This window comes from Orycteropus afer, unplaced genomic scaffold (genome assembly GCF_000298275.1).
Source record: "Orycteropus afer afer isolate SDZICR_OR568_19922 unplaced genomic scaffold, OryAfe1.0 scaffold00280, whole genome shotgun sequence".
Lineage (NCBI taxonomy): Eukaryota > Metazoa > Chordata > Mammalia > Tubulidentata > Orycteropodidae > Orycteropus > Orycteropus afer.
In genome coordinates this window covers 4,389,266-4,404,000 of record NW_006921867.1, presented here as the reverse complement: position 1 = coordinate 4,404,000, position 14,735 = coordinate 4,389,266, and the positions used below count along the sequence as shown (strand labels likewise).

The 14,735-nt window shown below is 36.9% G+C and overlaps 1 protein-coding gene across 1 annotated transcript in view; it reads right to left on the bottom strand.

The window, feature by feature from the left end:
• The window catches only part of LOC103205306 (dystrophin), a gene marked incomplete at its 3' end in the record, with an annotated part of 320,392 nt that extends 305,834 nt beyond the window's left edge, over positions 1 to 14,558 (bottom strand). The window contains exons 1-2 of the mRNA XM_042782273.1: positions 14,490 to 14,558; positions 1,686 to 1,778 (exon numbers count right to left, since the gene is read on the bottom strand). Of these exons, the coding sequence (XP_042638207.1) occupies positions 1,686 to 1,778; positions 14,490 to 14,558 (162 nt within the window). The remainder of the gene's footprint in view (positions 1 to 1,685; positions 1,779 to 14,489) is intronic.
• Between the last annotated feature and the right edge of the window lie 177 nt (positions 14,559 to 14,735).

The window sequence follows — 14,735 nt, the reverse complement described above, 5'->3', positions numbered from 1 at the left end:
AAAAAAAAAAAAGGACCAGTTTTCTGTTCGGACAGAGCCTGGTGGTATCCCTGAGACTATGGCCCCCTAGCTGCCCTTCAGGTCTGAAATTGAACACACTCCTGTGGCTTCCAGCCAGACAAAAGACAGGCACATGAGCTGAACATTTATATTAGATAGATACACTCCTTGGAGAGATCAATCATGGGAGAATAGAAGGGCTGTGTATGCACAGGAGACAGCTCAGGGGGCAAGAATGCATGGGAGGGAAGGACACAGGGAAGAGGTAACTATGGGGAGGGAGTGGGGGGAGCTGTTGCATTGTGAGAAATTGCTGTCAGTGTCACGAGACAAAGTGTATGTGAACTGCAGCATGGAAAGTGAATTTGCTCTGTATACTTTCACACATATCACAATAAAAATGAGAAAAAGAAAAAAAAAGAGAAGGTTTACACACAGAAGTTTAACAGGGGTGGGAGGATAAAGGATAGTAAATCACTAATTGGAGAGTAGATGCATATTACCTTGGATGAAGGGAAAGGTAATAAGCAATAAGCAGGAGGTCAAAACAAAATGATCAAGGCGGAGGAAGAAAGGATCAGAAGAAGGAGCACAAGAGTTAAAGGCAATAAAGGTGAATTACTATTGCATACACAATCCGGCAGTAGTAGTAATAATAATTTAGGAGTGGTTGCACAGATAGATACTCAAACTGAACAGAGGTGGGAAGGCGAACAGGACTACACACTAAAAATATATATATGTATATATAGGTTTGACAAGAGAATATCTCTACATATGTATTTATATATTCTGCAAATATATCAATGAAGGTAGTAGAGTGTACGGGGGCAAAGTTATGAAAACTTCTTAGTCATAAACTTAAGAGAATGAGTCACAGGGCCTGGAGGCTAAGAACGATGGATGGTCTCGGGGGACACAAAGGTCAACTGGCATAACAGATTGCACAAAGACGATGTTGTACATCTTAATTTGGTGAGTAGCAACTGGGGTCTTAAAACCTTGTAAGTGGCCATATAACATGCAACTATTGGTCTTTCTGTGTCCAGAGCAAAGAGGAGTGAAGAAAAAAATAATAAGATTATTTCACTGAAAATATCTGTATTCTAGGGCTTTTTTTTCCCATTGTGAGACCTCAGTCAAGTGAACTCAAATTCATACAGGATATTATTGATCTATAACTTTATTATAATCACACCTACCTCAAAGAAACACTCTGAAGTCATAAGGTATAATAGTTCTCAAAGGGGAGTTCCATATTCATCACATCTGCTATTATGTATTAGCCTAAAATACCTAAGTCTATTCTGCTCTCCACAAGTTCATTGTAAAATAATTGCAAAACACACAAAAACATGAAGATGATTGTAATAAGTCATTTTGTGTAAAATCCTTGAAAGGAAGATATTCAATAAGATAACATATATTACAAACAAATAATATTCTTTAATTAACAAAATATAATACTCCAATGTTCAGCCTGTTATTCTACATATGATAGACTATGTCAATGTGAAAATAATATTGTGAGACTGTTTTATTAAGGAAAGTCCTGTATTGCTAGTTAAATTGCCAATTAGTAAATTAGCGACTTTTACCATATCTTATAAAAGTGGGCTGAGTTTGTCTCTGGCTTGAAATTCTATTATTAATAATGCTAACTTTCTGGAAAATAGGTTACGCACCAGTTTTTGCCCTGTCAGGCCTTCAAGGAGATCTAGGAGGCGTCTCCCATCTTGCAGGTCACTGAAGAGGTTCTCTATGTGCTGCTTCCCAAACTGAAAGACAAAATAAACCCACTTAAATGAAGCACCATTCCAATAACCCCTCTCCACAATGATATATAACGTATTGAATATATAACATATTTAGTATACCATGGACTGCCAGCAGAACACACAAATCTGTCTCGGAAGAAGTACAGTGAAAATGCTCCTTAGAAGCAAGGATGATGAGACTTCATCTCATGTCCTTTGGACATGTTAGTAGGGGAGACCAGTCCTTGGAGAAAGACATCATGCTTGGTAAAGTAGAGGGGTCACTGAAAAAAAAGGAAGACCCTATACAAGATGGATGGACACAGAGGCCGCAACAATGGGATCAAACATAGCAATGATTTGAGAATGGTGCAAGACTGGGCAGTTTTTTGTTCTGTTGTCCACAGGGTCTGTATGAGTCAGAACTGACAGGACAGCACCTAACGACAACAATGTGCCTTTTCATAAAGGAATATCATGCAGTTGAGTATACATGATTACGAAGTCCTCAGAGGAATACATGTTACCACCTCAAAGGACTCTTGAGCTAAGAAGCAAATACCTTATGCTGTTGGGTGCCATCAACCACCATTAGAGAGCAACAATTTTTCAAAAAGGAATGTGGGTGGCAGATTATAGAAGAGGACTGGAAAGGCTAAGCTAGGTGTCTGGGGTACAGTATAAAGCATGAAACCTAAGTCTACAGAGATTTTACAGCACCAAAGATACTAGGCCTAGAATATTTGAGCTTTGGGGCAAGGAGTCTACACAAACCTAAGCAAGGCAATCAGGGATCTTGCTTTTAGTCCAAACTTGTATGAAGAGATCAACATGTTCTTTGATAATTCTCCCCTTAAAATTGGAATCAAAGAAAATGGAGCATGTGTAAGATTGCAGGCCAGATAGAAGCCTCCAGGTGCACTTAGTGGGGTACCTAGAAAGAGGAGGCCATAAGGTGAAAGAGAAAAAGATAGTTCTTGGCATCATATGTAATTTCTAAACTCATACAATTACTGCTACGTTAAAGTATTCCAGTTGAAATCTAATTTGTATGTTATATCCACTATGTTCTCTAATAGAGGGTGTTCCTCAAACTGTTCCACTAAACCATCTTTCCAGTAGGTGAGATTGAATGAATTTGCCCTAGTGTCTTGCCACATAAATTAAGCAACAAGTGTGGGTCAGAATTTCTATAAAAGCCTGTTTTACATGAAAAATTCTGGAATATTTTTCCTTCATCTCTTAACATATATATTAGTTTTAATTAATATATATATATATATTGAATCAGTTTTGATTTAAATAACAAATGTTCGCTTCTGTGGTCTAAAGTGATATTCAATGAGATGTTCAATATTTTATATGTAACTTCATGGATTTCCAGATTCTCAGTCTTCTTCCCATTGTACTATGAATATGCCAGGGAAAGCAAAACATTTCATTTCTCTCGAATGGCTTTCATTTTTGTACTGTCTTCAACTACTCACTTCCTACCTAAAAATAGCACAGGTTTCAGAAGCAGAAAATAACTGACTTTTGAATTCAAGTCTCCTATTAACTAGCTGTGATATGATGGGCAAGTTACTTAGACTTTCTGAGGCACAATTCTTTCATTAGTGAAACAAATTGAAATAATACCACTTCAGGGCACTCCTATGAGGTTTACAGAAAACAATGTAGGTATCTTACACAGATTTAGCACTAAATAAATGTAGGATGGTGTCTATATTTTATTCTTCTGTTACTCCCTGTCTACTTCTCTTTTCTTGGTCAAATTCTAGGTACAAATAAAAGGGACATAATGAATCTACTAAAAAGTCAAGCTCATCAGCATGGTGTTCTATTCTCTTACCTTGGCACTCCTGTGAGGGTAAAAGTCAAGGAGGAAAGGGGTCATCCTATATTCAATCATTAACATTGGCAAATGTGGATGGGACAAGGCAAAGGCTTAGAAGCCTCAAATACTTTCTCCCTGTTCTTTTTCCTTTGGCCTTTTCTAATTAAATCTTCTTTAGTTTTCTTTCTTCTTTCATCTTCCACATCTGCTTTGTCTTTTCATTGCATGTGTCATTGTGTGTCACTAAAACAGTCATGTTTTCTTCAACCATCTTATATTTAACGGCTTTTTTTCAAGTGCTTGAAACTTATTTTTCAAAACACACAAAGCATAAAACCCTCTTTGTGTCATATGACCCTGCAGATCTCTATCTTCTATCACTTTCATGAATAATATTTTCTTCATCAAATGAAGTTTTTTAATGCTTAATGGTTTCATGTATTCATTTATATATTGTTTTCTTCCTTGGTAAGTCAAATAGCAAGGTGAAACGATCATAAAAGGAGACAATAATCCTTCCAGTTCATTGTCAGTATGAAATTTTAAAATACAGAAGCACAGATAATGTCCAAAATAAATTTTGACAGGTTTATTGGTAAAGGGAATAAACAAAGTGAAATGAAATCAAAGTGAAAACTTGAGTAAAGTAAATCAATGCATTTATGAAAATTTTTAAATGACTTCTGACTCTTCTGAGTTGTGTGGGTCTTATGGTCTGAAAATATACAGGGCACAATACAAAATTCCATTTGGAAGCAAAGAGAATGGAAAATTTAGCATGGATTTCTGGTTACAAAAAGGTTAGGCCATAGACTTGTCTATTGTTCAGAAAGTCAGGAATACTGCTCTGTGATTACAAACCTCTAGAAACTGAAAACACCAAAAAGAATGCAAAACTAGGGATCCAACTTATTGGCGAATGCTGCTGAACACTTCCTATAAAAATAAGGTGTCAATACTACCTAAAGTAATCTACAGATTCAATGTACTTCCCATAAAAAATTCCAACAGCCTCCTTTGTAGAAATCAATCCTCAAATTTATATAGGACTACAAGAGGCCCCAATGAGCCAAGGAAGTGTTGGGAAAAAAAAAAAAGTAGGAAGATACACATTTCTCAATCTCAAAACATATTATAAAGCTACACTAATCAAAGCAGTCTGGTACTGGTATAATGATAGACATCTAAATGAATGGCATAGAATTGAGAGTGCAGATATAAAGTCATGCATCTATTAATAACTGTCAACAAAGGTGCTAAATATATTCAAATGGGGAAAGAATAGTCTCTCTAGTATATGGAGCTGGGACAACTGGATTTCCACAAGGAAAAGAGTAAGTCTGGATCCATACCTTATACCACATATGAAAGCTAACTCAAAATGGATCAAATTCCTAGAGGTAAGTACTACAACCATAAAACTCTTACAAAAAAAAAGGGTATATCCTCAAAAGAATTGAAAATAGGAATATAAACACTTATCCATCAATGTTCATGTAGCACTATTCACAATAGCCAAAAGGTAGAAACTGTTTAAATATCTATTCATCAACACATGAATGGATAAACAAAATTTGTATATACATACAGTGGAATATTACCCAGCCATGAATATAAAAGACCTGATACATGCTACAACATGGATGAATCTTGAAAACATCATATTAAGCAAAATAAGTCAGCTACTGTAGGACAAATATTGTTTGATCTCACTTATATGAACTATCTAGATGAGCAAACATGTAGAGCCATGATGATTATTGGTTACCAGGAGTAGATAGGAAGGAGAAGGAAAGGGAGACACTGAGATTCTGTTAAGGGTGATATAAAAATTTGGAAATGCCTAATGGTAGTGGTTTAAAAACATGATGTACATAATTAATGTCACTGAATTGTACATGTGAAAAAATGTCAAAATGGTAATTATTTTGTTACTTATATATTCTTGCAAAAAAAGGTCAATTAACTGCAGTGTAAATAAACTACTCTAATAGATGTTTGTTTTGTTAAGAATGGGTGGTAAAAAGTATTTTATAAGGAAGACAAAAACTTTTAATAGAAGGATAATATACATACACAAATGTACACTTATCTCAAGTGAACAACACAAACTATCTTCACAAAGTGAACACACTCATATTACTAGCATGCAAATTAAGAAGCAGAGTTTGACCAGAACCCTAGGAGCTTGCTCAATCCCACTTCTGTTTACTAGTCCCTCCAAGAATGAACACCATCTTGACTTTTGGGATCATAGTTTAGTTTTGCCTTTAAAAGAGCCCCTTAAAAACAGAAGAAAAAAAAAGTTGCTGGTTTCATATTTCATATTAGGAAACTGTTGATGGAAAGGTGTTAGCTTTGTGTAGAGGAAATTTTTTAAAAAAAGAAAAAAATTCAATTGATGAAATATGTTTTACGAAGCACAAGCAAATAATGTAATGCTGTGAATAAGAATTCTTACTTTGTACTCAGAATGCCTTTGTTCAAATTCCAGCTTTGCCACATCCCAGCTGAGTAATCTTGGGCAAGTAATTAAACTTCTTTGTGGTTTACATTTTTCATGTGTACACAGATTTACTATTACCTACCTTCTAATAATGCTGTGAAGATTTCAATGCACTTAAAACAGTGCCTTTTTCATGGTATGTACTTTTCAAGTGTTAGCTATCATATGCATGTATTTCAAAATTCTTAATCTAAATAATCCACATTTTCTAAAATTCTTCTTAAAAATTTAGCTTTAGCATAACACAAGGGACCATCTTCAAAGTACTTTGATGGTTAAACAGGTTAATAATTAATTATAAGGTGTCTAGCATGGTTTCTAGCAGACAAAATGTTCAATAAATCCTAATCGCATTCCCTCCTTCCCTTTAAATTTCATTATCTGAGAGTGAAGAGTGGGGCTCAGCTTTGAGGGTCCAATTTCCTAGCAGAACTTGGGCAATTTGAGCAGATTTAATAAAGTATTATTTACAAAGATGAGAGTAGCGTATAATGAAACTATTTAGGCTAGTAGCAGAGAAGAGCTAATATCACTCCTTTTGCAAGAGAGCGAGAAATAGAAAATGAGAGAGAGGGAGAAAGATAGATGAGGGGGCAGGGAAAGAGAAAGAGGGGCATTGATTGATTATTAATCTCTAGACGTGCAGAAGGAGCTCTAGTGGCATAGCGGTTAAGGCACTTGGCTTCCAACCAAAAGGTCAGCAGTTCAAATCCACCAGCCACTCTGGAGGAGCATGATGAGGCAGTCTGCTTCCACAAACATTTATATCTTAGAAACCCTGTGGAACAGTTCTATTTTGTCCCGTAGGGTCATTATGAGTTGGAATTGACTCAGTGGCAGTGGGTTTGGTTTTCTGGTAGGCAAGGAGAGAGATGAAAGGGCCCCTTGGCAGAAGCTGTGATCTATGTGTGACGAATACAGTCAGCTGGCAGTGAACAAACACACCGACCCTTTTCCCCTTCCCACTGATTTCCTGTCAATGCTCCCATTGGCCAAATCCAACTGGACAAGGAAGCCTGCTTATACAGTCCAAGCAGGTTAGACTTGAAAGGAAGAGAACGGTAGAGAGTAGCTTTGGACGGATAAACCAAAGACAATCAATATCTCAGACATGGAAACAAATTCTCTTTGAGCCAAGATGTTAAAGAGCCTCAATAAGGAAATAAATGTAGGCCCATGTGTTCCTCCCCATGACTGTTACAATATTTCTGTCTCTGGTAATGACATTCCAAAGAGCAAACTGTAACACTGGGACACATTCTCTTCTTTAATAGAGGTATCAATGTACTGGAATGTTCCATGGGCTCTAACAGATGAAAATGAACATGCATTTATTCATTATTCCTCAGCATCAAATACTTTTAGAGGCTTATATATACTAGGAACAGCACTAAAATCTGGGCTACAAAGATAATCAAGAAAAAGTCAAGTTATTCCTCGGAGCAAAGAAGTACTCAAGACCTAAGTTAGATAATATAATCGTTTTACAATGTCTCTGGATATAAAGTGTTATTTGGCAGTAACTCTTTATAAAACATAATCACTAGGACCCAAAGTGTATGCTATACTATTAAGTGCACAAGAAATGATTCAACCAGATTGCACATTAGAACTTTAGACAGGCATCACAACAATAGTTAATGGAAATTAAGTCATTATCTGTAAATGGTCTATTATAAACCCAAAAGTAAAGTGTGCTTAACAGCAAATGGCTTGTTGTTTGATAAGGTCAATCTTTAACCTGTTTTTAAATAAAACTAAATTCTTAACCTAGGTCTGAGTTTTCTCATCCATAAATTAGATAGGTCAGCACTAATTCATTTTACCAGGTATTCTGAAACATAAATTAGAAAAATTATAGTAAATAACTTTCTATATTAGATTTCTAGATATAATCTTAATATACTTCACAAAGTTACTTTAAAATATTTGGAAACATTACAAACTATGATAGTAGCTAATTATCTTACACAAGTTTAAATATCCCTTACAAATTTAAAATTCTGAAAGCAAAATTCAACTTTCTATGGAATCATATAATTCCAAGATTTAACTTTAAGATTGCCAGTGATAAAAATAGATATCGGTCATATCTACCCCAATAAGGCTTTCTGTGAAAGCAACAGCAAGACATAAAGTTGGCAAGAAGGAGTACTTTGTTTTAAAGCATCTAAACAATACTATGATTGTTCAAAAAGAAAAAAGATACTGTGACCCAATGAACTTGCTGACTAGAAAAGGAAACTATTAGCTTTGAGCTCCAAACAAAATACAGAGTGGGAAAGTGTTAACCAGGCTGGTTCAGATCAAGTAGAAGAGCACATCATCACCTAAGAGTCTATGAAAAAAAAAAAGAAACAAACAAAGTCACTGCCATTGAGTTGATGCTGACTCATAATGACCCTATAGGGCAGAGTAGAAATGTCCCGTAGGGTTTCCAAGTTTGTAAATCTTTACTAAAGCAGACTGCCCCATCTATCGTCTTCAGAAATGCTGGCAAGTTTGAACCATTTATCTTTTGGTTAGCAGCTGGATGCCTTAACCACCGAGCCATAAGAATGACTTCAGAGCTTATGAAGATTCTTTCTATTAATTATGGAAAGTTTGTTTATAAATATTAACATTCTTACAACTCCCCAATCATACTGAAGTGGAACTGTTCGTGGACAATGTGTGCAACAAGACACAACCTCTTCCTAATACTTCCCTTCCTCTCCTCACTAAAGAAATCAGCCTTGGTCTATTCATTCTCTTCTCTTTCATGCTTCTGAAGAGGGCCTCCCTATATCCAACTCATAGAGATCTTATAGGGCATAGTAGAACTGCTCTATTGGACTTCCAAGACTGTAAACCTTTAAGGAAGCAGATTGTCACATCTTTCTCCCATGGAGTGGCTTATGGATTTGACCCACAGACCTTTCAATTAGCAACCAAGTGCTTTAAGCATTGCACTACCAGGGTTCCTAGCCTGCCTATAGGCAATGCCAAATCAAGGGAATAGTAGTGTTATGGGTTGAAATGTGTCCCTTAAAAAGATATGTACAAGTCCTAACACTTCTGCCTGGGAATCTGACCTTATTGGGAATCTGGTCTTTACACGTACAATAAAATTAAGATGTGACAATCCTGGGAAAGGTTGGGTCCTAATCCAATATAACTGGTGTCCTTTTAAGAAGAGAAGAAGAGACACAGACCAGCATACAGGGAAAAAGCCTTGTGGTGACAGAGGCAGAGATTGGAATGATGTGTTTATCTCCCTGCCTCTTAAATCTGAGTTGACCTTTGACTTGCTTTGGGCAATACAATTGCATTGGAACTGATGGTGTGTCACTTCCAAATGAAGGCCTCAGAAGGGCTTAACCATTTTTTTTAATGTTTTGCCTTCCTCATAAGCACATGCCTAAGCCAGTTTTCTGGAGGGTGAGACATGTGTAGTACAGCTGAGTTGCTCCACTTGTTCCAAATGAGGTCATACAAATCTGGCTGATGGCTAGACATGTGGAAGAGCTCACCCAATGTCACCAGAGCCACCTATTCAAGTCACAGCTGACTAGACCCGCATGCATATTCTGGCAGAGAGTTAAAGAACTGCCTGTCCCATTTGCAGCTCTGAGAGCAAAATAAATAATTGTTGTTTGAAACACTAAATTTCAAGGTGACTTGTTACACAGCTATAGCTAACCCATATAATGGTCATATATGGGCATTTGTATATACGTAGGAGAAAGATGTCTGGAAATTTTAATTGCATTATAAAGATGAGGATTTTATTTATGAAATATTGCATAGTGCCTAAGGCACTTGACTGCTAACCAGAAGTCTGGCGGTTCAAACCCACCAGCCACTCTTTGGAAGGAAGATGGGGCAAGCTACTTCTGTAGTGATACTGCCTCGGAAACCCAAGGAGGGGTCGCTATGAGTTGGGTCCGATGTGACGGCACATAACAACAACAACAATAATTTTTACAAAGCTCCTGAAATTATTTTGGGAAGATACTTTGAGATAGAAAACATATTTCACTGTGGAAAATGCACATGGGGAAAATATTAGTCTCTAGTGATTTGACTCAACAAGTAATCTGAAGAAGAATACAGTCAATATACTCTACACAGCTCCTCTAATCCCACCTCCCAAAAAAGAATGGTCAGTAAAGCCCTATTGTTTTTAATTCTCAGCTTCATGGAACAATAAAGAAATACAATAGTGCTGACCTAAAAAGATCTATAAAACTGCCTTTAATAAAATATGGTTTGTTAACTCTTTTGTGATATATACTGTAAGCATATCAAAGATTGCATTTCTTGCCCAAACATGTTCACTTGATGTTCACTTAGATATTCTGAGACATTAAAAAAAAATTGGATTTTTTATTTCTATTTGCTGGAGTTTTTACTCTGTTGTCACTACAGATAAAAATTCCTGTTTATCAAATTTTCTTCATTATAAGCTCTAATTTACACTGGTTTATTATTCAGACATTTTCAAAACAAGAATAGTGAATCAAGAATTCTCCACGAATTAAAACTGTCACCTTCGGTTAGTGTTTCTAGAAAAACACGGTTTTTAAGAAAATAAGCTGAATACCCGTTAAAGGGGAGTAGTTAGCTTTGACATATTCTCCTCACAAAGTTCATGAGAACATTTTGAAATTGCCATGTAAATTAATTACAAAGCCTTAATAAGCACCTTTCGATTTCAAAAGTAGGAAAAAATTACTTTAATAACTCTTTGAACAGAAGTTCTTACCAGAAATTTTCTGTTATTACACTATTTAACTGCAAAATGTACCTAATTCAGTAATTCATCTTTATCAATACTAAACATTTTCTGATTATAAAACATTGTGCAAAGTGTATTATTTCAAGAAAACAACAATTTCCCAAAAATATTATCAAGCAAAAATGAAATGGAAAATACCCTGGTTTACCAAATTAAAACACAAAAGCAGAAGGAAAAAAAAATCAGGTAGTTATCAACTTTATAAAGGTTGAGACTCACTCACATTGCCGAATGACCTACCTCTTGGACCCTTAAATTTAAACATTACTAGGAATGCATTAAAAAGCAAAATTTAAACATTACTGTTGTTGTTGTTACGTGCTGTCGAGTCAGACCCGACTCATAGCGACCCCTCCTTGGGTTTCCGAGGCAGTATCACTATGGAAGTAGATTGCCCAACCTTCCTTCCGAGGAGTGGCTGGTGGGTTTGAACTGCCAGCCTTCTGGTTAGCAGTCAAGTGCCTCATGCACTACGCTACCAGAGCTCCTCAAACATTACTAGGAATGCATTAAAAAACAAAATAAACAAACCTATTGCTGTTGAATCCATTCTGACTCATAGCGACCCTATAGCACAGAGTAGAAGTACCTGCACTCGGTTTCCAAGGCTGTCTTTACAGAGGGGAGACTGCCCCATCTTGCTCCCAAGGAGCTGCTGGTGAGTTAAAACTGCTGACTTTTCGGTTAGGAGCCAAATGCTTACCCAGGGCTCCTTTAAGGATTTATTCTGCTTAAAATTAGGAAAAATTAGCAAGGAAGATATTGCTTTCCATGTTTCAGACATGAGATGGTGTAAGTGTTTTGAAAACAAGGATTAAGGAGGTAACTTATCAAAAGGTTATTCATCGATATTTATGTTCATCAGCCTTTGGTAATTCTATTTCCTATTTTATCCTTAACTTAATTGTGCAAACAATCCCATGATAAAATAGCCCAACAAGGACTGATTCCTTAATGCATATGCATACGTGAAAAAAATGCAGAATACTAAATGATGTTATTCGCTCTAGTTCACAAAATAGACATCATCCTGTTATAATGATACTTCATTTACTACGAACAACATTCTCATAGACCAATCTTAACAACTCCTTAGAGGTACTTATAAATATACATGATCATTAAAACGGACTTTTTTTTTTCCTTAATGTATTCTTCAGTGACTAACACTAATTTGACCACAAATTAATCTTTGAAAATTGAGTAAGCTTAATATGGGGAAAATAGCCCTGGTAAGATGCTTCAATCTTCTAGTAGTTTTCTGCATGTTACATCATGAATTGTTTGAAGGATAATAAGAATTCTCAAAGTTTCAAGGATAAATACTTGTTCAACTGATGTAATGCCACCAACACATGTCAATAATAATGAAAAACAAAACAAAGTGATGCAGAAGCATAATAGTCACACTTTTACAAAAGATTAACGGCAATGATAAATGGCACCGCTTGCCAACAACCACCATGCACACCTGGGATGTAAATGTCATAACAATACACGGCACCATATTGAACAAAATTGACAGCTGGAGCCTAAATCTAATCAATAATGAACTATAGCCTGAAGGATATAATTTGCTTGTTCTTTTTGTAGATTTTCCATAACATGTCTTCTTGTTATTAAAGGTCCTTTGTCGGCTTCCTTACTATGAGCTTATTTCTCATCTCTAGATAGAGCTCCCCTCCACAGTCTACAATATGTTCCATATATTCATTCCTGCCTATCTTGGTGCAGTTTTACTCTACCTCATCATCAATGCTAACTTTTTCCTCAGTGCCCTGTGATACCTTAAAGTATATATTAAACAGCTGTTTTTATGCCCTCAATCTTGACTCCTCCAACACAGGTTATTCTCTAAATCAATCTTAAATGCCCTACCTATAATCAAAAACTGTATCACAATAATGGAGAAAATACTAGTTCTCAAAGATTTCCTATTACTTGGATTCACAGTCAACACCAATGGAAGCAGCAGTCAAGAAATCAGATGACATATTGCAGTGGGTAAATCTGCTGCAAAAGACCTCTTTCAAGTGCTGAAGAGCAAAGATGTCTCTTTGAAGACTAAAGTGAGCCTAACCCAAGCCATGGCATTTTCAATCGCCTCATATTCATGTGAAAGCTGGACAATGAATAAGAAAGACTGAAGAAGAGTGGATGCTTTTGAGTTGTGGTGTTGGCTAAGAAAACTGAAAGTACCATAGACTGCCAGAAGAACTAACAAATCTGTCCTGGAAGAAGTGCAGCCAGAATGCTCCTTGGAAGTGAGAATGGCCAGACTTCATCTCATCTACTTTGGTCATGTTGTCAGAAGGGACCATTCCCTGGAGAAGGATATCATTCTTGGTAAAGTGGAGGGTCAGCGAAAAAGGGGAAGGCCCTCAAGAAGATGGATTGACACAGTGGCTGCCACGATGGGCTCAGGTATAGCAAGGATTATGACACTGGTGCAGGACCAGGCAATGTTTCATTCTGTTGTACATAGGGTCGCTATAAGTTGGAGTTGACTTGACAGCACCTAAGAACAACATAATCAAAAAAGACTAAAGGCTTTCCTCCTTTTCCCCCTCATTCTTAAAATTATGTGGCAGGTAAATATTTTGACACTTCATCTGATGCTTATCCCCCCATTCAAGGAAGGTCTCTACACGCCCTTATCCAAGTGGAGGTTTTTTTTTTTTTACCATAAAAATGCAAGAACAAGGCTTCAATATTGTGTTTCTAAGTGAGCATGTGAAACCCGTGGTAAAGACTAGAGAGAGGTCCACATTGTAAAATCTCCAGTATACTAAGTTTCAATGACATAGTTTCTAGGCCATAAAAAAAGAGATGGAAAGACTGGATGATGGAAAAAAACACAGTTTGCCTCATCTAAGAGGAGATAATGTTGAACAGTTGGCAAAAGGGCAGGAATGAAATGAATTATGTATTGCTGAATAAGACATGTAGTAGAAGGGACTCCATCATCCCAATCTCACTCTGAGCCCAAATGCCAGAATTTTAGATAAGTTTGGAGCAATCCAGAGCTGAGAAGACTTTTGCTTTGTATTCTTGGATATGGCCTGGGAGGCCTAAACCACTCAGAGTCCTCACATCTCCACAACACCAGCTAGAATAGGCAACAGATGAGTCAGATGCTAAAGCAAGTGAGATTGATGCTTCTAGACACTACAAAAAAATGCTGTCAAGTCAATTCTAACTCACAGCAACTATATAGGACAGAGTAGAACTGCCCTATAGCGTTTCCAAGGCTTTGTGGAAGCAGACTGCATTATCTTTCCCCCATGGAGTAGCTGGTGAGTTCAAACTTCTGGTTAGGAGATGAGTGTTTTAACCACTGCTCCACTAAGCACTCCAGGCACCCCTAAATTTGTATGGAAAGGATATGATAACTGAGGGCTTTGGCTCTCCCCAGTAATGATATGTGCACACACATCAAGAGAAAAGAACACACAGGATTATTTGTATTAAGAGAAGATTCCAAGGGAGGGTGGCTGGATGGCTATGAACCTATCAACCCTGATTCCTGAATGTAAAATAAGTCCCTTAAAACTTAGAGGTTGCCATTCCTTTCATGACCACCATGCTATGGACCACTGTTATAATTACTTTCACGTCTTTGATCTGATAAATTCCAATCACGTTCATCCTCAATTTGGATTCACATGGATGGACCATTTCATACCCTCTCTATTCAGGATCTCAGCTCTCTCTATTCCTTCCTTGTCGTTGTTGCTGTTGTTATGTGCCATCAAGTTGGACCCGACTCATAGCAACCCCTCCTTGGGTTTCCGAGGCAGTATCACTATGGAAGTAGATTGCCCCATCTTTCTTCTGAGCAGTGGCTGGTGGGTT